Source organism: Saccopteryx leptura, chromosome 2 (assembly GCF_036850995.1).
Source record: "Saccopteryx leptura isolate mSacLep1 chromosome 2, mSacLep1_pri_phased_curated, whole genome shotgun sequence".
NCBI lineage: Eukaryota > Metazoa > Chordata > Mammalia > Chiroptera > Emballonuridae > Saccopteryx > Saccopteryx leptura.
The window spans coordinates 6,504,381-6,529,309 of NC_089504.1; the positions used below are offsets into that span (position 1 = coordinate 6,504,381).

The window sequence follows — 24,929 nt, forward strand, 5'->3', positions numbered from 1 at the left end:
TCTCTTAATATTTGCCCTGGCTCAGGAGGAAACAGCTGTGTGTTCAGGGTGAAATAATACCGTTTACATTGTGCTTTTATTATTATGTGTGAAATCCTGTTTCCTACTTTCAGTGATCTGGGGTAGGGTTCAGAAATGCGTCCTTCAGTGCTCACTTTGGTAGCACGTATACTGGGGTTGGAGCGATACAAAGATTAGCGTGGCCCCTGTGCAAGAATGGCGTGTGAATTCGTGAAGTGGTCCATATTAAAAAAAAAAGAAACGCATCCTTCACTATTTCCAGTGGATTCGATGGACAGCAGAAAAATCGACAGGATCAAAGGGACAGTGGTATTTTCTGACTTTTACAAAGTTACCTGTTTATTATTATTTTTTTAATTTATTTATTCATTTTAGAGAAGAGAGACAGAGAGAGAGAGAGAAGTGGGGAGGAGCAGGAAGCATCAACTCCCACATGTGCCTTGACCAGGCAAGCCCAGGGTTTTGAACCGGCAACCTCAGTGTTTCAGGTCAACGCTTTAGTTACCTGTTTCTTTTCACTAAGAAGGAAAAAATTCATCTGTCTCTATCACTTCCGCTCTCTGGTATTAAATATGAAATGAATCCAGCCTTGTTCACGTTGCGTCTCTTTACACTGGCACCAGGCACTGTGTTCAGAGCCCCAGGGTAGGGCAGCTCAAATGCAAAACTAAATTACTGGGAGCTTCTCATTTAATTCAAGAGACGCAGACAGGCTCCAACCTGTTAGCTGTCAAGGACCATGCTGCTTGAGCTGTCATTTTTCCTGAGTCATTTAAACAGCTTGGCATGAGGAAATAACCAGTCGGGTGACTTCTGGGCTGACTTAGAGCATGCACTGTGGTTAGAGACGTTTGGCTTTTGAGTCAAATCTGAACCCTGCTCATGGCTTATGTTTCTGGATGAACCCCTTTCCCTTTGAACCTCGGTTTTCTCATCTGTAGAATGAAGATCTTTTGTTGTTCGTTCTCTTGCTCCAGTACAATGCAAGGTGAAGGTGAATGCAGGAATCATATGTGCCTAATTTTTTTCTTGAATCCCAGGGTCCAGTTCATAACCAGGCCCATAGGCAGTACTCAAAACTATGAGTAAGTGAGTGGAAGTAACTTTACAGTTGAGAAACCTGACAGACACTACCTCATCCAGGGGATGAAGGTCAATATCAAGAGTCATAAATCATGCTGATAGTCTGTACCGTTGATATAATATTATAAAAATAGCACATTACTTCTAAAGTATATTCCTTCCCAAAACCTATAATCCTAGACTAACTATGAGACAAACATCGGACAAATTCCAATAGTGGGTCACCTTACAAAACATTTGACCAGAACTCCCTCAAACTGTCAAGGTCATCAAATTCAAGGAAAGTTTGAGAAACACAGCCGAGAGCAGCCTAAGGAGACATGACAACTAAATATAGTGAATCTTGGATGAGACCCTGGATCAGAGATAGCACATGATGTAAAAACTAAGGCACTATCTGAACGAACTTGTTAGACCAATATAGGTTCATATATAACAAATGTAACATACAGATGTTAATAATAAGGGAAACTATGTGCCAGGTGTGTTCTGTATATCTAAAACTGTTAAAAAAAAAATCTTAAAAACAAAGTGGCCTGACTAGGGGGTGGCGCAGTGGATAGAGTGTAGGACTGGGACACGGAGGACCCAGGTTCAAGACCCCCAAGGTCACCACTTTGAGCGCGGGTTCATCTGGTTTGAGCAAAGTTCACCAGCTTGGGCCTAAGGTCACTGGCTTGAACAAGGGGTCACTCGCTGTGCTGTACTCCCTCCACCTTCCCCGTCAAGGCACTTATGAGAAAGGCAATCAATGAACAACTAAGGTGCCGCAAGGAAGAATTGATGCTTCTCATCCCTCTCCCTTCCTGTCTGTCTGTCCCTATCGATCCCTCTTTCTGAGTCTGTCAAAAATAAAAAAATCCCACCGCTGCCACCAAAAAAAAAAAAAGAAGAAAAAAAGAAGAAAAAAAAAGTGACCACCACTGGCTTCTGGCGCCCACTTCCTAGTGCTGAGAACTGCTCTGCCCGTCACAAATATGGCAGCTCCGGCGTCGGAAAGAGGACCGCCCCATGCAAAGATGGCGGTGACAAAGGGGCGGAACCGGAAGCGCCCTCGGGCGGGAGCGCGGGTCCAAGGCTCGAGCACGCGCAGGGCGGAGGGGTCCGGGCATGAAGCTGGGCAGGGCTGCCCTGGGCCTGCTGCTGCTGGCGCCGCTGGTGGTGCGGGCGGTGGAGCCCATCAGCCTGGGGCTGGCCCTGGCCGGCGTCCTCACCAGCTACATCTCCTACCCGCGCCTCTACTGCCTCTTTGCCGAGTGCTGCGGCCAGAAGCGGAGCCTCAGCCGGGAAGGTAGGGGCCGGCGCGGGGGGCCGGAGGCGGAGGTCGGGGCCGCAGGGCAGGAAGCCCGGGCCGCGCCGAGGCCGGCGGGGCCGAGACCTGGAACCGGAGCGGGTGGGGCCTGGCTCCTGGGCCGCCGCCAGACACAGCCCGGACTTTGCTCGGACGCTTAGGAGGCGAGCCGCAGGTTGACGCTGCTTCGCGCAGAGACGGGGGTGTGGACGGTGGTCAAGTTCCCCTAAGGCAGTGTTTGCTCCTGGCTGTCAGCGGAGCCGGGAAGGGTGGCGGCGACCCTTCCGGTGCGGACCCGTGGCGGCCGAGCCGCTGCCCTTTCCCTGCGCGGCCCTGGGGCGGGAGGGGCAGACCTGTGGTCAGGAGTGCACGCTGGTGGCCGGGGCAGGGGAGCCTGACTCCGGCCGGGGAGGCACTAGCTGAGGGAGGGGCTCCTGTGCCCACCTGCTGTCCCTGGGCCACGTGCTTCGCAGGTGCTTGGAGAGCTTAGCTGTCCTTGCTGGCTTCCACGTGAGCCTGTATACTTGGCGAAATTTTGCCAGCCAGTGTGGGCCTTCCCCTCTTCCCTGACTGGCTGTGTTTTTCACAGTTCTGCAGAGGGATCTGGACAGCAAGCTCTTTGGGCAGCATCTTGCAAAGAAAGTCATCGTAAACGCCTTGTCTGGCTTCATAAGCAACCCGAAGCCCAAGAAACCACTCACCCTCTCCCTGCACGGCTGGACCGGCACCGGCAAAAATTTTGTCAGCAAGATCATCGCGGAGAATCTTTACCACGGTGGTCTGAACAGTAACTATGTCCACCTGTTTGTGGCCACGCTGCACTTTCCACATGCCTCCAACATCACCCTGTATAAGGCAAGCGCAGGACTTTGGAATCCTTCCTGCAATGGTGCTCGGTTTGGGGTTTCTTGGTTGTAGGGTGGGATTCGGGAATTTCGTGTTGAAATAGTGAGCCCTGCAAATGGTGACCTCTCAGTTCCCCATTGAGAGGCTTGGAAGTTACCGAGGGTAACCGAGATACCTGGAGCAGTTAACGCTGTCTTACTTTGTGACTTCCAAAAACAGGCCCAGTGTGATACTCATTTTAGTAAGTGGGATCATAGGATTTTAGAGATGGACATGTTCAAATCCAACTTAAATATGATCAAGTCTAACTTATTTTGTGAAAGAGGAACCGTCTCTAGAGAGGCCTGCGTTTGTTTAACTGCAGTGTTGTAAATTGCTTTTATTATTTTGTATCACTGGTTAACAGCCTGGGCTTTGGCAGCAGACACCCAGATTTGAGTACTAACTTTCCCACCTACCAGCTCTGCAATCTTAGGAAAGTTGCCTGCCCTCTCTGAGACTCGGGTTCTTCATCTGTACAGTGGGGGCGGTGAGAGTTCAGTGAGCTCTGTCAGGTATGTGTCATGCAACCTGGCACATGAGCATTCAAATAAATGTTAACTATCACCTTTCCTGGTCCGTATAACAAACCTGCAGGATGGCAATTCAGCCCTCACCTGTGTAAACACATTTTTCCCTGCTGCTTGGGTGAACATGAGGGACATCAACTGTTTAAGGTTCCCAGGAAGGGATTTTTAGTTCTAAAACTGGGAAAGTTCCAGACAAACTGATGAGTTGTTCATCCTAGTTAGCACTCAGGCTCCACTGCTTACTAGCTGTGTGACTTTGGGCGGGTTACTTAACCTCTCTGTGCCTGGGTTTTCTCAGCTGTAAAATAGGGAATGCAATAGTGTTCTTTAGTGTACAACTTTGATGGGAGATCACAATAAAACATGTGAACAGTGCTTAGAACAGTGGCTGACCTGTAGTGAGTGCACATTACATATTCTCTGTTATTGCCTGAAAATCGGGGTAGCAGAGTGGAAAACCTTGGCAGCTGGAGCCTAGCAGATCTGAGTGAAGCCTTGTTTAAACAGTGACTTCCTTTGGGGCCACAGACTCTCCTGAGGGTCCTCCGCTGTGAATAGAGGCTAGTCCTGCCTGTAGAGCAGAATTACTCTGAGGTTAGTTGTGTACAATGGAACATGGTAACTGACCATAGTAGCCAGGCAAAAAGCAAATTTATAAGAAGCTAAGACCTACACTGTGCCCTGGCTGGATGACAAGAGCATCGTCCCAATACGCCAGGGTTGCAGGTTGACCCCCAGTCAGGGCACATACAAGAATCAACCAATACAGGCATAAGTAAGGGAACAACAAATTGATGTTTCTCTCTCTCCTTCCCTCCCTCTCACGCCCTCCCTTCTCTCTCTAAAATCAATAAGTTTTCTTTCTAAAGACTTACATTGTGACGTCCAGAGTCTTCCTCAGAAGACAGCTAATTTCTGCTCTTCACTCTGTGGGGAAAAGCCGGGAGGGCACATAGTTCAAATTTGGTCTGATTACAAAGGTCTTTTCTCCTTCTTCTGCTGATTGCTTAGTATTTTAAGAAGTACCTGAATATGTTCTTAGGGAAAGTTTCTGTTTAAGCAAAGCCTCCAGTCACTGTTCCAGAAACTCAAGAGTGTCCGCTTACCACACTCATGCCAAAGCACGCTGCTCGAGTTCAGGCGCCTCACTTCACGGAGCCTGCATTTCTTTCTTCCCCCCTCGGAAAGTCAGCACCTCGGGGCTGCTCTAAGGACTGAATGGCAGAATAGTTCACTTGGTCTCTGCCTTCTTTCTAGAAGGATGGTATACCCAGGAAATATGTTTATGTTGTCATTTTAATGACAAAAGACCAGCAAGTCAATGCGTTAGCATTGACAGGACATCTCACAGCGCAGGAATGACAAGTGTGGGGCTTTGGGGTTCAGATACCAGCTCTGCCATATAGTAATTTTATAATCTTGGACAAGTTGATTAAGCTCTCTGCACCTCCGTTTTCTCTTCTGTAAAATGGGTATAGTAACGCCCACTAGGTAGGACTGGAGAGGAACAAAAGCTTGTGTGTATAAAGTTCTCAGCACAGTGCCCAGACCTCAGTACGCGCTCTGTAAATGTAGTCTTTGTGGAAGCAGTTTTAGTTTTTTATTTATGTTTATTTTATTGATTTTAGAGAGAAACTAAGAGAGAGAGGAGCATCTATCTGTTCCTGTATGTGCCCTGACCGGGGATCGAACCGGCAACCTCTGCACTTCGGGACAATGCTCCAACCATCCGAGCTCTCAGCAGGGCAGTTAGAGTGTTCATAGTGCTGTTGGGTATCCTAATTGCACTTGCTGAGGACGTTGTGTTGGCTTTCCCCCTTGCCATTCAGGATCAGTTACAGATGTGGATCCGCGGCAACGTGAGCGCCTGTGCCAGGTCCATCTTCATATTCGATGAGATGGACAAGATGCACGCTGGCCTCATCGATGCCATCAAGCCTTTCCTAGACTATTACGACCACCTGGATGGCATCTCCTATCAGAGAGCCATCTTCATATTCCTCAGGTACGCTCCGGGCGGGGACACGGCTGACACGCGCTGAGCCCAAGCTGAGCCCAGCCCTCACCCACTGCGCTTACACTTTGCAGCAATGCTGGGGCGGAAAGGATCACGGACGTGGCTCTGGATTTCTGGCGAAGCGGGAAGCGGAGGGAAGAGATCAAGCTCAGAGACATGGAGCCTGCCTTGTCTGTGTCGGCTTTCAATAACAAGAACAGTAAGTGCAGGAACCCACGCCCTGGTTTAAACTTCCCCATCCCCGGATCTGGGTAGAAACACAAGTGCTTCTCGCCTTTCAAAGACCGGTTCTGAGCAGACTTTGCGTCAGAAACTCCAGGTGACCCTGGTGTGTGGACAAGGCCCACCGGGGGTGAGGACGACGGAGACGCAGAGACCCGACTCCGGAGACCAGGTTCAGTGACGCAGACCCGATTTATTCAGGGAGTAAGCTAGCTTATATACACAGGTTCAGCCTATAGGGTGTTACAGCGTGTCCTTCACAGCCAGTGGCTGAAAAGGTCAGGGAGCTGCCTGGTTGGCGCTGAGTTACTTCCTGACAGCGGGCGAGCTCCCTCCTGGGTGTGCCTAGGAGGGTTTCAGGTGCTCGAGTGTTCTCACAGCATTGCATCAGCCACAGCTGCTAGGAGTGCGCTCTGCGCTCTGCCTACGCTGGTGGACACCAAAGCCGGAGAAGCGATGTTTTAAAGAAAGAGAGAAATTGTTGATCATGAAGAGCTTGAAAAGAAGTGCTTGTTTTCTTTAGCTAAACTATTTCCTTTGTAAAAGAAAGGCAAATGGTTGAGCAAGGAAGGCTGCCGTAGGCACCTCTGAAGGAGATGTCTTGTTAGGTCCCTTTCTTTGTGTGTGTCACCCCAGAACTCGGAGGTGCTGTGCCTGAGACTAACAGCCAGACAGCGCTGGGTCCTTGTTCTGTGCTGGGTGCTGGGTGCAACCCTCTCCCTGCCTCTTTTCTTAATCTTCACAATAACCCAGTGGGGTAGAAACTGTTATTACAGTCCCCGTTTTACAGATGAGGACGCTGAGATTCCCAGAGTAGAGCAGCTTGCCAAGGCCACACAGCCTGCTAGGTGTCCCCGGTTTCAGAGCCCGCACTCAGGCTTCCAAGCTCCGTGCTATTCCAGTGAATCGCACACCTGAGACTCGAGCCCTCGGAGGTGGAAAGCCGCCATGATGGAGACACGTGCTGGGTAAAACCCGTGAGCTGTGCAGGTTGGCCGTTACCGTCCATTCTTGGCTCTACTTGGGTTTGTTCTTGAGATTACAAAGCGAAAGGTCTCCTTTGAAACAGACTTGCCAAGAGATGTGTCCTCTGTAGTTATGTGAACAGTGTGGGATATTTTATGTCGATTTGTGCAACTGGAATAGTATTGATAAAAGACAGAGTATTTGTTCAATAGTTTCTTGGCATGCCAGAAAGTATGGACATGCGCACTGGACACCTTAGCCTAAATCCTGCAGTGGGTGAGGCCAGGTGCCTAGAACCCACCTTATTGGCAGCTACGGGGGAGCCAGGGCACAAGCTGCAGAGTCACACAGACCTGGCTCGGCCGCTTATTGACCATGGCCTTGGGCAGGTGGCTGAAGTCTTTCTCATGCATTCGTTTGACAAATAATTATTAAGCAATGACTAGGTGGCAGGCACTGGTCTAGGAACCGGGCACATAGCCATGAACAAAAACACAGAAATCCTTACTCTCCAGGGGTTTCCGTCCTAACGCTAATAAGTAAGTAGATGTGTAGGATGATGGGCTATATCAGTATCTAACAGAGGGAGAGATGTATCTTCCTCTGCCCTCCCCCCAACAGGGAGAGAGTTATTAAAGAAAGAGTTTGGGAGTGCTGGGGCGAAGATGGGCTGCAGTTTTAAATAGATCAGGGAAGGCTCTATGTGAGGGTGACATTTGAGCTGACCCAAGGAGTGGGGGAGCGAGCCATGTGGGCATCAGCGGGAACAGCATGTGCAAGAGCCCTGAGGTAGGAGTTCGCCTGGATCTCTGTAGCTGGTCCAGGATGGACAGAGGAGAACAGGTCAGATAAGAGCGGAGACGGGGAGGGGTATGTGTGTGCGGAACGCGGACGGCCTGGGCGCCATGGTGAGGCTTTGGGGTTGACTCCATGTAGAGGAGGGAGCCCCTGGAGGGCTTCTTGCAGATGGTGACATGGTTGGAGTTAGTTTTAACAAGACCACACAGGCTGCTGGGTGGGGCACAGACTTCAGGCAGCAGGGACAGGGACACACACCAGGAGCTGCTGTAACAGCCCGGGGGAGGAATGCTGGGAGCTTGGGCTTGGATCAGCAGGTGGGTGGGGGATTGTCAGATGAAGATGCATTTTGAAGGTGAAACGGTAAGATTTCCTAAAGGCTTATGTGTAGGACTGAGAGAGACGAACCAAGCATCTGGTTAAGCCGTTGGAAAGGTGCCTGGCCATTTAGGGAGCGGGCTACGGAGCCACAGGTTTGTGGGAAGGGTGGGCAGCGGAGGCGGGCACGGTCGCCGAGTGATGATGGGTTGGCAGCATCCTGGCGGAGAAGAGGCGCCGACGACTGGCTGTTCCAGGGGAGTCTGAGGGGGCGTCAGGCTGAGGATACAGATCGGGGAGGGTCTGCAGGTTCCGAGGACACTTGTTGTGCTGTGTCTGAGGGCGCCAGCACACTCTTCCTTGTTCAGACTCGGCCTGGAGGTCACCTCCTCAGCCAGACCTTGCCTGCCCACCCGGCTGGTTTCCCTCTGCTCTCCTTGCCTCATCGCGCCGTCTGTGTACTCAGCCCCGGCGCCATCTGATGTTGTCTGTTTACTGGTTTCCTGGGGGCTTCCCGATTATGAGCTCCTGAGGGCAGAGTCCGAGTCTGCCTGGCACTGTGCTTTATTCCCGGGGCCCGGGGCGTGCCTGGCACGTGTCAGCCTTCAGGAAAGGCGCTGTCCCAGTGCGCTCGCTCGCGGGAGTGGGAGCCGCCCCGTTACCGCTCGGGTTCTTCCCGGCGGCCTCACACTCCACCCATCCAGGCAGTCAGAGGTGTGTGTGTGTGTGTGTGTCAGAGAAAGAGACAGAGACAGGGTCAGACAGACAGGAAGGGAGAGAGATGAGAAGCATCAGTTCTTAGTTGCAGGACCTTAAGAGTTCATTGATTGCTTTCTTAAATGTGCCTTGACTGTGGGGCTACAGCAGACCAAGTGACCCCTTGCTCAAGCCATCAACCTTGGGTCCAAGCTGGTGAGCCTTGCTCAAACCAGATGAGCCCGCGCTTAAGCCGACGACCTTGGGGTGTCGAACCTGGGTCCTCTGTGTCCCAGTCTGACACTCTATCCACTGCGCCACCGCCTGGTCAAACCAGAGATTTCTTGAGCACCAGTGTGTGCAAACCACTGTTGGCAAAGAAAAGCTTAAACCCCAGTTTTGGCGTTGTGATGTGTAGTGAGAAACATATATTTGGTATTTCTCTGTTTCTGGCACAGAGCTCCCAAAAGCCTTGGAATTTCCTAAGTAATAAGAGCCATATGCCTGACCTGTGGTGGCACAGTGCATAAAATGTCGACCTGGAACGCTGAGGTCGCCGGTTTGAAATCCTGGGCTTGCCTGGTCAAGGCACATGCGGAAGTTGATGCTTCCTGCTCCTCCCCCTTCTCTCTTTCAAAATAAATAAATAAAATCTAAATAAAATTCCTTTAAAAAGAGAAAAAAGAGCCATAAAGGTATATTCGTAACAGACTTCTTTCACAAACAGCCTGAGTTGGTGTTGGTCAGGGCTGGGCTGCTTTCCAGGGAACCTCCGGTCATTAGAGGGCTGGGGCGTCCAGACTGGATCGTCCTGCCTGTGTGTGAAGCCTGCCTACGTAAAAACTACAAAGGATGGGCTCGGCGAGCTCCCGGGTCGGCGACCCCGTGTAAGTGTGGGCTTGTGGCACACTGGGCGAGGGCATGGGAGCTCCCGGGTCGGCGACCCCGTGTAAGTGTGGGCTTGTGGCACACTCGGCGAGGGCATGGGAGCTCCCGGGTCGGCGACCCCGTGTAAGTGTGGGCTTGTGGCACACTCGGTGAGGGCATGGGAGCTCCGTCCTGTTCCCGAGCTCGCCCTCTGAGCTCTTGTTTCTTCTTTTTCAATTACAGTTTACATTCAGTGTTAGGTATTGGTTTCAGGGTACAGCATAGTGGTTAGACAATCGTACTTTACAAAGTGTTCTGTACCCGCCTGACCTCATACATAGTTATTATAATATTATTGACTCTATGAGTCTCTTCCATCTGGCTGTTCCTGAGTTCTAGTTTTTTGGTTTTTTTTTTTTGTATTTTTCTGAACTGAGAAGTGGGGAGGCAGATAGACAGACTCCCGCATGCACCCGAATGGGATCCACCCAGCATGCCCACTAGGGGGCGATGCTCTGCCCATCTGGGGGTGTTGCTCCGTTGCAACCGGAACCATTCTAGCACCTGAGGTGAGGCCACGGAGCCATCCTCAGAGCCCGGGCCAACTTTGCTCCAATGGAGCCTTGGCTGCGGGAGGGGAAGAGAGAGACAGAGAGGAAGGAGAGGGGGAGGGGTGGAGAAGCAGATGGGCGCTTCTCCTGTGTGCCCTGACCGGGAATCGAACCCGGGCCTTCCACACGCTGGGCCAACGCTTTACCACTGAGCCAACCGGCCAGGGCTAAGTTCCAGCATTTAATAAGAAACTGGCAATCTAGTAAGTAAAATGTTCCTGAGTTCTGTGAGCCACTCTAACAAATGAGTCGAACCCTGGAGGGGCGTCATTGGAACCTCTGTAGCTGGTTGGTCGGAAGCGTGGGCGATATCCTGGACTTGCAGTTGGCTGAAGTGGGGGTGCTGAGCTCTCAAGTGTGGGATCTGATGCGGTCTCCAGGCAGTAGTGTCGGAACTGACTGAAGTGTAAGACACCTAGCTGGAGTCGGAGAGTTGCTCGGTGTGAAACAAACCCACACGTGGGAACTGGGGTCCGACTCAGCCCAGGACAAAGACATGAGAGGAGAGCAGCAGGCGGACAGATGCCGGGTGTGGTCCAGAGGGCGCTTTGTCATCTCAGGCTGGAGCAGGGTCTGGGAGGGGCGTGACTGGGTGGGCCAGAGCCACTCTTATCCTGATGACCCCACACGGCCTGGTGTTTGTCGCCCGGATGCTCTGTCTGCTGTGGACGCGCCGGCAGTGGCAGTGGGTTTCGTCCCTGTTGCTACCCCAGCTGCTGACCCAGTGAGTCCCACGTTTCCGGAATCAAGAGTGTCTGGTCCCCCGCGCACTCCTCTCCTTTCCTTTCTTTGAAACTCGGCCTGTGAATGGTGCCTGGTCCAGGCTGCAGGCACACGGGGCTGGTGGCCTCTGTCCCATTTCAGATCCTTGAGTCACGTCTTAGGATCCTGAGCTCCCTGAGGGCAGGGCGGGCTCCACCGCCAGGGGCGGGCACCAGTCCACACCCGGGAGAGGAGCGTGGATGGCCGGGTGGGCACGGACCGCTGGACGGTGGATGAACAGCGCCTTTTCCTTTTCACAGGTGGTTTCTGGCACAGCAGCTTAATTGACCGAAATCTCATCGACTACTTTGTCCCCTTCCTCCCGCTGGAGTACAGACACCTGAAAATGTGCATCCGTGTTGAAATGCAGGCCCGAGGCTATGATGTCGATGAGGACATTGTAACCCGAGTGGCTGAGGAGATGACGTTTTTCCCCAAAGAGGAGAGAGTTTTCTCGGACAAAGGCTGCAAGACTGTGTTCACCAAGTTGGATTATTACTACGATGACTGACGCTCAGGAGCCCTTGCCCGGCTGGGCTGGAGGAGAGCGAGCTCGAAGTGCCCACCTTCCCCCACTTGGCCCCCTGAAACAGGAGTCCATGAATTGTTCCTGTTAGACCTGCCCGGCATCTCCGGGCCCTGGTCACTCGGCAGAGCCCGCAGGCCTTCCCCTTACAGACAGGGGCCCGGAAAAGTCCGAGCCTTCCAGAAGGAAGGGGCCGCTCCCGGCCCACTCGGATCAGGGCTCGTGATTTTCTTTTTTTTTTTTTTAAGGACTTTATTAATTTCTCAGGAGAGAAAGAGAGGGGGAAAGAGGAATAGAGGGCGAGAGAGAGAGAAGGGGGAGGAGCAGGAAGCATCAACTCCCATATGTGCCTTGACCAGGCAAGCCCGGAGTTTTGAACCAGCGACCTCAGTGTTCCAGGTTGACGCTTTATCCACTGCGCCACCACAGGTCAGGCAGGGCTCAAGACTTTTTAAAAAATCATGTTTTAATTTTAAGTTTCTGTTTCAAGGAAGGATGAAAATTTTACTGAAGATAAAACTATTTAAAATGGTTTTAACATTATGAGAAACTTTTTAGACTCTTAAGTTGTTGGCTTCGTGTGTTTTTTAAGTTCCCATTCTTTTACACTGTGATGTCTTTATGGCAAAAAAAGGCCAAGTCCTTGGTCTCTGTCCCCCGGGCTGGAACCAAATCTGTCACAGGATAACCATCGCAAGAGGCAGCGAAGTATTCAGATAGAAGGACAAGGATGTAGGAGGACACAGGCACGGCAGAAGCGTTGAATGTCCTTCCCAAGGGCATTCGTCTCAGCGACACTGAACGCTGGTTAGAAACGGATTCTCCGAAAGGAAGGTGTGCCAGCTTGTCCCTTGCCAGTCATTGAGCTCTACCAAGGAGAGCCCTCCTCGTCCGTTCATGATGGAGCCACGTGCTGTCTGGCAAGTTACGCCATATTTAAAAACCGTACTCATTTATCACTACTTTCAGTGGTTAATTAGGTCTCCCAGCTTCCTATCCACGCCCCTTTGAGGATGCTGAGAAGTGTTATTATTAAAGCCAATAGCTACTATTTTATAACTGTAATTTCCATATAATATTCCACGTAATATTTTTGAAGGAGACATATCCCTGCCCCGCAGGCCTGACGCGCCTAAGCTGTGAGTGCAGTGCTCCCAGGAGCGGTTCAGGTTGGAGTGGCGTGAGGCGGGCACAGAGACGGAGGGGCCTGGAGCAGGCCGGCTGCTCACCCCGCTGCACAGGGTGCTGCGCACCATCGTGGGGTTCGTGGAGCTCGGTCCGGAGATGCCAGGCAGGAGCATGGAGCGCCGTGGGAGACGGAGCATGCCATATGTCACAGCTCGCCTGTGCACCGACACACAGGCCAGGCTCCTGCAGGCGGGTGCCCGAGCGGTGTGCACAGGTCTGGTGTTGAGCAGGCCAGGTGGGGGGGCAGCCTGGCTGCTGGGCTGACGAACGGCTACCGAGCCTGGGTAGAGGCTCCTCCAGGCTGCCTGGGCCTCCTAGGGACAGCCCAAGTGTTGGAAGGTTCTTGATGTTGAGCCCAGGTGGGCCTGTTGTCACATCCCCAGGAGTCACACATTTGGGCTTATCATTCATTGGAAGGTGGCAGCCCCAGCACCTGGGGGTCCCCAGTTAGGGAACACAAGAGGTCCCCTAACTAAACTTGGGAAACTCAGTCTAGTCGAGGTGGGCTGGCAGCCAGACCCAGGGCCGGTCTCCTGGGACATGAGCTCCCCCCACTGAAATGAGGGCAATGGGTGCAGTGACAGCCAAGAGGGTGTGAACTTTCTAGAAAGTCCGTCCTAGGAAAAGGGTTGGTGTTAACAATTCACTGGTAGAGGTAAGATGCCAAGTTAAATGGGACTAAGCTGAGATCCGGGGGGCAACTAGGATTTCATTTCCAGTTCTGGGCGGCAGACCGGGCATTAGTTTTCCCGGGATGAGCCTGGCCTCGCTCAGGTTCAGAAAGTCAGCAGTCACATTTCCCCATTAATCTTAGACGGTATCAGATAGAAGTGCAACTCTTTCTATACCTCCTCCACCTGTGAAAATATAGTGGGAGTGTGCATAGCTCAGCAGCTAGTCCAGGCTAATGTACTTGTTTGGGGACGACAGCCCGTAGGGTAGATTTGGTTCCGGAAGGTGCAGCCTGCCAACCGGCATGTTCAGGGTACAGTGAGCTTCACACCTGAGTTGTTGAGCCTTTATTACAAGCTCAAGCTTTTCTGAGTTACCAAATACATAAAGTAGGGGGGAAATTTTGCAAATGACAACCCACATGATAAAATTTTTTATTTTATATTCACTAGGTCAATTTAAGCTCCTGTCTACATCTTACGGGTTGGGGAGGTTGGGCCACGATCAGCCGTGGACTTTTCAAGTTACAAATCAGTAACAGTGGTCCAAAGGTGGCCAACACGTGTTGAGTTTATTGCATCATTGTAAACAAAACCTTTTAAAAATTCATTGATTGATTTTAGAGAGAAAAGGAGAGACATCAATTTGTTCCACCTATCTGCATTCACTGGTTGATTCCTGCATGTGCCCTGACCGGGCATCGAGCCGCAGCCTTGGTGTACCGTAGTGTAGTGGGACAGGGACCGTGCTCCAAGTAACCAAGCCACCTGGCCAGTACGTAACAAATCTTGTCTCCAGACACCCAAAAGATTATGAAAGAAATGTAACTTAGCTCTAATTTCAGCATTTGTACTTAAAGATTAAAGCCTCACCTTGGCATTTTTAAAGGACTAAGTGTGATCCTCTATAAGGCCTTCCATGTCATAAAAATATTCATTCTACCAAATCTACATAAAAAGGCTCCAGGTCCTCATTACATTTGTAGGGGTCTGATTTCCCAGTGACCAGGGCAGTCCAGCCTGGCACTGTCACAGAGGGTGTCATGACACCCAGGACCAGCCACAATTCCTGACTAACGTACTTGGTTTAGTAATTTTTTTACTGTACATCACCACGCACTTGACAGTAAATTATATCATTTGTTTCCAGAGTTTGTTAAAAGAATAGGTAATTAATTCCATCTGTGTCCTTCCCATGTTTTAAAAAAAAAATTCTCTCACATCTTGGCCTCTTAGCTAAGATCAAGTGTAAAATAAGAAGCATCCTAGATTTATCTTCTCTAAGATTCAGAAGCAAAAACATTATAAAAATAGGCACACCCTTGAAAACTAGTGTTACCAGTACACTTTGGCCGTGCAGACTGCAAGCTGACCACTTGGTCTGGGCACGTCATCCACGGAGATGAACCTGGCCTAGGATTCCAGGCAGTTCTGGGGAGTAAAGTGAGAGACTGACGTATAAACCAACAAACATTTCACCGTGGGGACTGAGGATTCAAATTAAAAACCAACAGTCTCACTGCAGGTCGACTGGGGGTGAGGGGTGGGGGCATCCAATGGTAATTGACGTTAAGTAGAAGAACTACAAGGAGGGCGGGAGCAGCCCACGGGGGAGGTGAGCGGAGGTTCCACGAGTGGCCAGAGCAACGGCCAGCCCGCGAGGTCCTGTCTGTCCTGGTCTGTGGCACAGGCAGAGGACGGGGCCCCCGCCCCACATGTCCGCCCGCGGGATGCTCCTCCACCTAAGGTGCCACCAGTTTCAACTGAAAATCCTTCAGGTCAGGGAACGTCCGTGTAGACATGGAGCCAGAGCAGGACGTCCCGCAGTGAACACAGTGCTCCCAGCTTGCAGCAGGCCCCTGCGCGTCAGCTATGACGGCAGCTTCTGAGGTAGGAACAGCGGGGTCTCAGCACGGCTGTTTTGAAGGCACAGTCAAGGACAGTAAGGGGTGAGGGAGGGCGCATTGTACGAGTCCGTCTTCCGCTGCAATGACAGTTGGATTGCTACCACGCGGCAAAATGACAAGTACACTCAGCAGATTAGGGGCTCATCAAAAACCAGCTCTTAAGAAGCTTCCAGATCCCAAAGTCCACAGGTGGAAGGTGTGCAGACCCCACTGAGGTCTTCAAAGTGCTTCGGAAAGGCCCGGCCCGGTTCGGCCAGGCCCACTGCGCTCCCAGCTGCTCCGACCCTGCTCAGTGAGGTCAGTGGAAATTCAGCCGGGACTGAACGGTCTTGCAGCCCTTGTCCGAGTAGATTTCTTCACCTTTGGGGAAAAACGTCATCTCCTCTGTCACTCTGTTGACAACGTCCTCGTCGATGGCAGAACCACGGGCCCGCATCTCTGCCCGCACACACATCTTCACGTGCGTGAGCTCCAGGGGCAAGAAGGGGACAAAGTAATCGATGAGGTTTCTGTCTATGAGTCTGCTGCGCCACAGGCCACCTGCGGACAAGACACTGTCACGGTCACCTGGCCAAGGTCACTGCTCTTACAGGGCCTGTTTTCTTCCTTTTTTCTTTTTAAAATTAATTTGAGAGGAAGGGAGAGAGCGAGAGAGATAGAAACGATCTGATCCTGTGTGTGCCCTGACCAGGGTTCAACCCGCCACTTCTACGTATCGGGTCGATGCTCCAACGAACCGAGCCATCTGGCCAGGGCCCAGGGCCCGTTTTGAGAGCGACCCACAGTCCACTCTTCATGTCTTTCCCCCCTTGAAATTCCCTTTTTGTCAAGTGTGCAGCAAGCCTGACGGAAGGGTTGACTAGATACCCTGCTAACTGGCTTCTAGAATATGTCAACCTAAGAAATGTCCAAAGCTATAAAGAACTGTTTTAAATTTTTATTAGTTGAATTTGGAGAAAGAAGGAAAAACACATCAGTCTGTTTTTCCACTTATTTATGCATTCATTGGTTGATTCTTGTATGTGCCCTGACTGGGGATCAAGCCCCCAACCTTGGTATTGGGACAACACACCCTTTTATTTTATTTTGCAAGAGAGAGAAAGAGACAGAAAGGGAGAGAGATGAAAAGATTCAACCCAGTTACGGAATTTAAGCTGTTCACTGATTGCTTTCTCATATGTGCCTTGACGGGGGGCTCTAGCTGAGCCAATGACCCCTTGCTCAAGCCAGTGAGCTCGGAGTTTTGAACCTGGGACCTCAGCATTCCAGGTTGACGCTCTATCCACTGTGCCATCACAGGCCAGCTGGGTCAACACTCAACCAACTGAGCTACCCAGCCAGGGCTATAGAGAATTTTTATAAAAATTTATTTGAGCCTGACCAGGCAGTGGCGCAGTGGATAAAGCGTCGGACTGGGATGCGGAGGACCCAGGTTCGAGGCCCCAAGGTTGCCAGCTTGAGTGCGGGTTCATCTGGCTTGAGCATAAAGCTCACCAGCTTGGACCCAAGGTCGCTGGCTTGAGCAAGGGGTTACTCGGTCTGCTGAAGGCCCGCGGTCAAGGCACATGAGAAAGCAATCAATGAACAACTAAGGTGTTGCAACAAAAAACTGATGATTGATGCTTCTCATCTCTCTCTGTTCCTGTCTGTCTGTCCCTATCCATCCCTCTCTCTGACTATTTATTTGAGCCAAACAGAGGACACACACCTGGAAGCAAGATCTCAACAGACTGAGAAAAATGCTTACTAGAGTGACAGTCGCAGTTTCTTTTTTCATTTGGAATTAAGGAAGGAGCATTAGGAAGGTTAAATGAAGATGGGAGAAAGCAAGATGGGGACTGGATCACAGGGTGGCTAACAAAAGGTGCTCCTCTGAGGGCAGTTATGCCTTCGAGGGGTCTGCCAGGCAGAGTTACTCTAACACTTTAAAGATGTGTTAACCTAGATGCACAGAAGCAAGGGGCAGGGTTTGCTAAAGGCAGAGATAAGCCTCTTACTACAGAGTTACGTGTGTGGGCATGACTACCCACCCCAGCCTGCCTAGTGAGAAGTTAGGATCAGATCACCCTGGGAGGTTACTCTTCATAGAACCCGAGAGGTGCCCTAGGGAAGGCCCTGGGTCAGTAAAGCCACGGAGGGGAGCGGAGTCGTGGCTCTGTGAAAGGCTTAGACAGAAGACGACTGCTGGCTGGGTGAAGAGGCGCACCACCCTGCAGACTCACTGTGCTTGTTGTTGAAGACGCCGACGGACAGCACGTGCTCCAGGTCGTTCAGCTGCACGTCCTCCCTCTTTCGTCCTGTCCGCCAGAACTTAAGGGCTGCCTCAGTTATGAGGTCCCCGCCTGCGTTGCTGCGTTTGCCCAAGACACAAAGATTAAAACCACATATTTAGACATCTGTGCCAGGGAACAGATGGACAGCTGTCAGAGAGAAGGCGGAAAAGAGGACTGGATCAAAGAAGGTGAAGAGACTAGCCAGCAGCATAGATACATAATACACATATACAGACGAGTGGCCATAGCTAGAGGGAAAGGGGGTGTGGAGGTGGGGGAGGGCAGGGAGCAGTGGGGGAAATGGGGGTGTGGAGGTGGGGGAGGGCAGGGAGCAGTGGGGGGAAGGGGGCATGGAGGTAAGGGAGGGCAGGAAGCAATGGGGGAAATGGGGGTGTGGAGGTGGGGGAGGGCAGGGAGTGGTGGGGGGGAAGGGGGCGTGGAGGTGGGGGGGGCAGGGAGCAGTGGGGGGGAAGGGGGCATGGAGGTAAGGGAGGGCAGGGAGCGGTGGGGGAAATGGGGGCGTAGAGGTGGGGGGGGAATGGGGTCCTGGAGGTAGGGGAGGGCAGGGAGCAGTGGGGGGGAAATGGGGGTGTGGAGGTGGGGGGGAAATGGGGGCGTGGAGGTGGGGGGGAAATGGGGTCCTGGAGGTAGGGGAGGGCAGGGAGCAGTGGGGGGGAAATGGGGGCGTGGAGGTGGGGGGGACAGGGAGCAGTGGGGGGGGAATGGAGGCATGGAGGTGGGGGGACAGAGCAGTGAGGGGAAATGGGGGTGTGGAGGTGGGGGGGAAATGGCGTGGAGGTAGGGGAGGGCAGGGAGCAGTTGGGGAGAATGGGGGCGTGGAGGTGGGGGGGACAGAGAGCGGTGGGGGTGGAATGGGGGCATGGAGGTAGGGGAGGGAGCAGTGGGGGGAAATGGGGGCGTGGAGGTAGTGGGAAGGGCAGGGTGTAGGGTGGGGGGATGGGGGCATGGAGGTTGGGGGGATGGGGGCGTGGAGGTAGGGGCAGGAGGGCAGGGTGCGGGTGGGAGAGGGGTTGGGGGCGGGGGGGCATCTATGTGTTGTGTAGATGGTGTTATGTTGAGTTGTACACCTGAACCTGTAGTTTGCCAACCTTGTCAACCCAATAAATTTAAAAAAAAACTTCTGTGTCTTATCAGAAACGTACCTGTTCCAAGGTCAATTCTTAACCAAGAAATATTTTCTAAGTGTACTAGACAAAGAAAAAAGTGTTTGTCCTCAAGGAGCTTAAAATCTGCTTTTTCAGAGCTTGCTAACACAATGCTATGACTTTTTTTTTTTTTTTCTGAAGCTAGAAACGGGAGAGACAGCCAGACAGACTCCCGCATGCGCCCGACCAGGATCCACCCGGCACGCCCACCAGGGGCGATGCTCTGCCCCTCCGGGGCGTCGCCCTGCTGCGACCAGAGCCGTTCCAGTGCCCGGGGCAGAGGCCAAGGAGCCATCCCCAGCGCCCGGGCCATCCCCGCTCCAATGGAGCCCCGGCTGCGGGAGGGGAAGAGAGAGACAGAGAGGAAGGAGGGGGGCGGTGGAGAAGCAAATGGGCGCCCCTCCCATGTGCCCCGGCTGGGAACCGAACCCGGGTCCCCTGCACGCCAGGCCGACGCTCCACTGCTGAGCCAACCGGCCAGGGCCGCTATGACTTTTTGTAACCCTCAGAAACACCGTGTGCAGGTGATGAAATTGCCTGTTATCAGCAATGACTTCATTCATTGTCTCCTGCCCTCTCTCTGTGTCATGCTGATACTGGTAACCCCAGAATAAAAGAGATCAGGAAGTCACTTTTGCCAGGCTGGCACCTTTGTCCCGGGGAAATAATGCTGATGGTGACCAGGACTCCCTCCGAGCCCTGAGAATGAAGGGCAAGGGCGTCGCTGAGAAAGCACTTCCACTGACCTGAGAAAGATGAAGATTGCCTTCCGGTAAGACACGCCATCCACCTGCTCGTAGTAGTCCAGAAACGGCTTGATTCCATCGATGACACCGGGGTGCAGTTTATCCATTTCATCAAATATGAACACGGAGCTTGCACAGGCGCTCACGTTACCCCGAATCCAGCTCTGTAACTGGTCCTAGACCAACCGTGAAAGAAACAGAATGTGGGGACTGAAAGGGTGGGCCAGGGGGTGCAGAAGTGCTCCCCTGCCCCTCGTGCTCTGAAAGGGGGAAACAGAACTCTCTGGGGCTTAACGAAGAACTCTCAGAAACTGCACCCTAACCTGCATTCACTGGGTAACAGCTCACCCAAAGCGTCATCTATTAAAAGTGGAAACTAGCAGAGACAGATGCTAAAATGCAAAGTGTTTTCCTAAATCATATACATGCTAAGTGTCACTTTTTAAAGGAATAAGCTAACATGAACATTTATCATTTCATTGTTGACCAACCCATAACTTCCATCTCCCTGTGGACTGAAGTCTCAACTTTACCAGACACACCGAGGAATGAGAAACTAGAGGGATACTTGAGGGCCGAGGACCCACGGCTTTTCCTGGCACCAGGAACAAAACTGCTGACCTAGATGACATTTGACGAAAAGCATTTTCTCCGATGCTCTCTTGAAACAAACAAAAAGACACCCAAGCAACAAGCCCTCGACCCCAAAATACGAAAGGCCCTCGCCGCTACTGTATGTCTAGAGATGTATGAAAGAATTTAGAAAGCAAGAAAACGATTCTCTTTGTCAATCTTTCCTATCTTACTGTTTGTGAGACCTAGATTCGCTCTTGCACTTCCTTGTTCAGTTCAGTTTCTGTTTCTCTTCCTCCTCACAGACCAGTAGGAATAGTAACCTTTACAAGGATGACATTCATTTAAATGAGAGAAACCTACTAGACAACTTTATATGAATAAAATGTGGAAAGACTATTCCAAAAGAGGAAAGGTCTTAAGGTTCCATTCTTTGAGGCTTTCATCTGAAGAAAGCAACGCCAAGGTTATGAGGATGGGAAGGCAGCGGGAGTCAAAGCTGTAGTGGAGGAAACAGCGCCTCCGGTGGCCCCTGCCAAATGCAGAGACGGGGCTGTGTCCAAGCAGATCATTAAGCCATTTGAGACCACTCGCTTAACCAAGGGCTGTGATGGGAACGCTGAACGTGCTCCTTCATTGCAGAAAGTGGCTACCCTGCCACCCGGAAGTTAGAGGAGATTTGGGCCCAAGATTCTGATTTGCTACCAGGTCACAGAGATTGTAAGGAGCAAGTCACCCCCACCTCTCTTGCCTCCATCTTTTAATGGAAATATCATCAACGCCACTCTATTATTTTGGAATTAAGAGAACAGAAAGTTGTAGGAGAGCTCTGCAAATGGCAGATGGTTATGGGGGTGAGTGTGCCTTAACTCAGCAGGGCCTGGGACTACTGCAGGGGGAAGGAAGGAAGCCGGCCTGGAGCTAGCAAGCACACGGTCCACAGAGTGGAGGGTGGGTGGGAGAACAGGGTTCCCTTGCCTGGTACAGTTTTATCTGCTGCTCGTGAGGGAAGTGCAGAGTCGATACAAACAGGTGGACAAATTTACTCTTCAGGCCTTTCGAGTGGAGATGTTCAGCCACAATTTGGCTCACAAAATTCTTGCCGGTGCCAGTCCAGCCATGTAAGGAAAGGGTCAGTGGTTTCTTGGGATTGTTGTTGTTCCTGAAGCCAGTCAGCGCCTTGAGAATCACCTCGGTGGCCAGATGCTGCCCAAACAGCTTCTCCTCCAAGTCCAGCTTGAGGGCTGCAGGAGCCAGCCGGAGAACAGAGTAAAACACTCATTAAACATGAACGGGGGGAAGGCAGCCCTCTCCCCAGCTGGCCCAAGAGAGGCACAGCCTGGCTTTCTCCACCTCCCTGAGCTATCACCAGTGAGTTTCACATAACCCCCTACTGGCTTGCCCTTTGATGCTGATGTAGAATGGAAGTGGTAAAACTGACATTTCCCAGAGCGTTTTCTCAACCTGTTGAGATTTTGCTTCCTGGCAACTGTTGTCAGTTTGGCTCAAACTCATAAAAACTCTTACAGGCTTGGATATTTTAAAATGGGTTTTTAGAGAGGAAGGAAGAAACAGAAAGAGAAAGATCCACTTGCTGCTCCACTTATTCATGCAGGTGCCGTGACCAGGATGGAACCCGCACCCAGGCATGTTGGGGATGATGCCCCAACCAACTGAGCCACCCGGCCAGGGTCTTGGACATTTCGTGCACAGAAGGCGCGACTTCCAGGGTTGGGGTCCCGACCGAAGTCCCACCGGTCTTCCCCGCCCTCCCCCCCCACCCCCCTGGGTAGCGCTGTGTGCGGGGCGCCGGATGCCCACGGGGGCCTGTCCCTCGCGCCCCTTGAGGCCCACCCGCCGTACCCGAGGCGTTGAGCGGCTTCTCCTTCGGGCAGCACTCGGCGAAGCGACAGTACAGGCTCGAGTAAGATACGTAGCCGGTGAGGATCGATGCGGCCCCGATGGCGATGGTCATGCTGACGGGCTCGATCGCCGCCACCGCCTGGGCCGCCAGCAGCAGCCACAGCGCCCCGCCGACCCCGAGCCGCCCGGCCGGCAGCATCGCCCCGCTCGCAACCTGCCTCTGCCGGTGACCCATGCGCCCCGCGGCCGAAGGACCGGTGCGCTTCCGGGTCGCGTCACTTCCGCCCGCAGGCCCGCCCCCCACCCCGGGCTGCCAGGTGGGTGAGGGGCGTGGCTCCGCGAGTGAAACGCAAGCTGTCCGGCGGCCCTTGGCCTCGGGGGAGCCCCTGCCCAGCGCCGTCGGCCTGTTTTCTCACGAGCTTCTCGCTGGTCCCACTCTGCCGTAGCATCCTCCCTGCCTCCTGGAGCCACGAGGAGCGCTTCTCAGGCCGACCCCCTGCCTGCCTTCCTGGCACACTTGCCGGGCTCGCTGGGGGCCAGCGCGACAGACGCGCCCTGGCCGCGCAGTCAGACCCCGAAGCCTGTCCTTTCATTCCGCGGCGCAAGGCAGGCCCCCCGCTGGGAGGGCCGCGGGCGGGAGAGTGGCCCGCCCTCCGGAGCTTCTGGGCCAATACGGAGCCGGGGGAGCAGCCCGGGGCGTGGAGCAGGGAAGGCTCTTGTCTAAACCGGGAATTAGGAGTTCGCCAGGCAAAAAGTGAGGAGCAGAATGACCTACACAAAGAACAGAATATATGAGATGTGCCATTTGGGAAATGGAAATATTTCACCTGGTGGAGACCCTTCCTTGGTCAGATAATCTTCAAAATCTGGAGCTCTCATACCCCTCAGTAGATTGCCTGGTTATGTAAAATAGAGCATTCTGCGATCCCTCCCTTACCTCCTACTCAGTTCCTAGATTTCACCCTCCAACAGGGCTGCGCCGAGGCTGAATGGAGGACACAGCTGAGCCTCGGGCCGGGGGGACGCGCAGCTGCAGCGCTTCCGAGGGGCTGGGGCGCCAGCTCTGCCCGGTCCTCCCAATCCCCTGCCGTCTTCCATCCAATTGTCTGCATGCCGTTGTTTTCTCTAGCAAGGACCTGGAAACATCGAATGCGGTTCAGCACCCACAGAATCCATCTCTGAACTTATCTTCCTGAGATCTCGCTCTTTGGATGCAGTAGGAAATTTTTCCTGACAATTCTTTTAAATTAATTTTAGAGAGAGAGGAAGGGAGAGAGAGAGAGAGGAACATCGAACTGTTCCTGTATGTGCCCTGATTAGGGATCGAACCGGTAACCTCTGAGTATCAGAACGATGCGCTAATCAACCGAGCTACCCAGCCAGTTGTTTTTTTGTTTTGTTTTGTTTTAATTGTATCAAGACTTGCCTCTTTATTGATTGCTGAAACACTGTCCTCTGCATCTGAGAGAGTTTCATCTTTTCTGTAGACACCACTAGACACCAAAGTTTTTGCAAGAAAATCTTGACGCTCCGTGGAGTCTGCCATTTTGCCGGCACTGATATGGCTTTTGAGTGACCCCTCCATTAGAACTATCAACTCCCCTCATGTAAATTTTGTTACAAATACTACAAGGGGGAGTGCTACTGGGTATTTCGAGCCACATTCAGTTTTAAAGCTGTACGTTCGGATTTCATAAACTATTCGAGTCCATGGTGGCTGCCATCTTGCATCACTGTCGCTAGAAGGCTGGTCCCTTCCCCATCCCCCATCGTCCTCTATTCATTATGCCGCCCGTTCCCTTTCCTCTTTCTGTCATTGCTCTGCTGGAGCATTGCCTGCGGTGTTTAAATTGTTAATCAGAAACATTCAGAAACACCAGCTGGACTCCTAAGGCCATCATAACCTGGAAGCCCCAGGAAGGACTTGGAAGAGGGATGCTGCAGTAGCCAGGGCTCTGCCGGGCGCTTTCGCGGAGGGTGAGACTTTCAGTACCAGAGACAGCGCGTCCTGGTCAGTACCTGTTCCCAAGCAGCTCCTGGTTTGATTGAGGAGAGGTATCAGGACTCGTCAAGTGCCTGTGGCTGAAGAGATCAGCTCCCCCCCCCCCCCAGGAAGCACTAGGGGGTGCTGGTGACCTGCTGGTCTGAGGACTCAAAAACGTGGGTTCAAATCCCAACTCACTAGCTCTGACCTTCAAAAGGTCACCAAAAATGATAACAGCAAAAGTTTCGAAACCTAGATTATTTTAAATGCCAGCTGTTTATACTGAGCCCTGCCCTCATCCAAGTCTTGTCAGTGAATATTATTATATAGAGAGATGCATGGCACTTGGTGTTCTCCTTTTCTTTCTTCTCTCTCTCTTTTTTTTTTTTACAGAGAGAGAGAGTCAGAGAGAGGGATAGACAGGGACAGACAGACAGGAATGGAGAGAGATGAGAAGCATCAATCATCAGTTTTTCATTGTGACACCTTAGCTGTTCATTGATTGCTTTCTCATATGTGCCTTGACTGTGAGCCTTCAGCAGACCGAGTAACCCCTTGCTCGAGCCAGTGACCTTGGGTCCAAGCTGGTGAGCTTTGCTCAAATCAGATGAGTCTGTGCTCAAGCTGGCGACCTCGGGTCTCGAACCTGGGTCCTCCGCATCCCAGTCCGATGCTCTATCCACTGCGCCACTGCCTGGTCAGACAGGTGTTCTCCTTTTCTTGTTATCTTGTATGCAGTGATACAGAGGTTATTTCTATGAAATCTTAATGGGTGTGGGTGCAAGGGCTGCCAACCTGCTTAATAAGCAAAACATAATGGGGAAGGGAAGGAAATCTGATGTTCAGAGGTGCCCAGGGGACTTGAGACAGGACTGGAGTGCCTGCTCTCTCCATTCTCTCTCACCACTTTCCCCCTGCGGATCTGATCCACTCTTCTTCGCACAGCACCTGGCTCTGTGTGCCAT

General features: G+C 52.3%; 2 protein-coding genes, 1 non-coding gene and 1 pseudogene across 3 annotated transcripts; 2 read left to right on the plus strand and 2 right to left on the minus strand.

The window, feature by feature from the left end:
* The first annotated feature begins 147 nt into the window (after positions 1 to 147).
* On the plus strand, positions 148 to 251 carry LOC136396571 (U6 spliceosomal RNA). Its single transcript, XR_010749832.1, has one exon. It is a non-coding gene; the product is annotated as a U6 spliceosomal RNA (small nuclear RNA).
* Positions 252 to 2,166: 1,915 nt separating this feature from the next.
* Positions 2,167 to 12,159, plus strand: TOR1A (torsin family 1 member A). Its single transcript, XM_066366927.1, has 5 exons — positions 2,167 to 2,395; positions 2,985 to 3,250; positions 5,640 to 5,815; positions 5,899 to 6,026; positions 11,328 to 12,159. Exons 1-5 carry the CDS (start codon positions 2,215 to 2,217, stop codon positions 11,576 to 11,578), a joined length of 1,002 nt encoding a protein of 333 aa, XP_066223024.1. The 5' UTR covers positions 2,167 to 2,214; the 3' UTR covers positions 11,579 to 12,159.
* Positions 12,160 to 13,873: 1,714 nt separating this feature from the next.
* On the minus strand, positions 13,874 to 22,281 carry TOR1B (torsin family 1 member B). The gene is made up of 5 exons (XM_066366926.1): positions 21,981 to 22,281; positions 21,096 to 21,361; positions 19,545 to 19,720; positions 17,582 to 17,709; positions 13,874 to 15,899 (listed from the first exon to the last, which is right to left on the minus strand). The coding sequence occupies exons 1-5, from the start codon at positions 22,213 to 22,215 to the stop codon at positions 15,658 to 15,660; spliced, it is 1,047 nt and encodes a 348-aa protein (XP_066223023.1). The 5' UTR covers positions 22,216 to 22,281; the 3' UTR covers positions 13,874 to 15,657.
* Positions 22,282 to 23,410: 1,129 nt separating this feature from the next.
* LOC136391169 (ubiquitin-conjugating enzyme E2 variant 1-like) lies at positions 23,411 to 24,929 on the minus strand (annotated as a pseudogene).

What these genes read in the sequence shown, in the direction of transcription:
- TOR1A (XM_066366927.1), top strand. Translation starts at nt 2,215, where the DNA reads ATGAAGCTGGGCAGGGCTGCCCTGGGCCTGCTGCTGCTGGCGCCGCTG. An exon ending in GCGGAGCCTCAGCCGGGAAG is followed by an intron (nt 2,396 to 2,984) that starts GTAGGGGCCGGC and finishes TGTTTTTCACAG; the next exon opens with TTCTGCAGAGGGATCTGGAC. An exon ending in GGCTTTCAATAACAAGAACA is followed by an intron (nt 6,027 to 11,327) that starts GTAAGTGCAGGA and finishes TCCTTTTCACAG; the next exon opens with GTGGTTTCTGGCACAGCAGC.
- TOR1B (XM_066366926.1), bottom strand. Translation starts at nt 22,215, where the DNA reads ATGGGTCACCGGCAGAGGCAGGTTGCGAGCGGGGCGATGCTGCCGGCC. An exon ending in GAAGCCGCTCAACGCCTCGG is followed by an intron (nt 21,362 to 21,980) that starts GTACGGCGGGTG and finishes TGGCTCCTGCAG; the next exon opens with CCCTCAAGCTGGACTTGGAG. An exon ending in AGCAGATAAAACTGTACCAG is followed by an intron (nt 19,721 to 21,095) that starts GCAAGGGAACCC and finishes CGGTTGGTCTAG; the next exon opens with GACCAGTTACAGAGCTGGAT.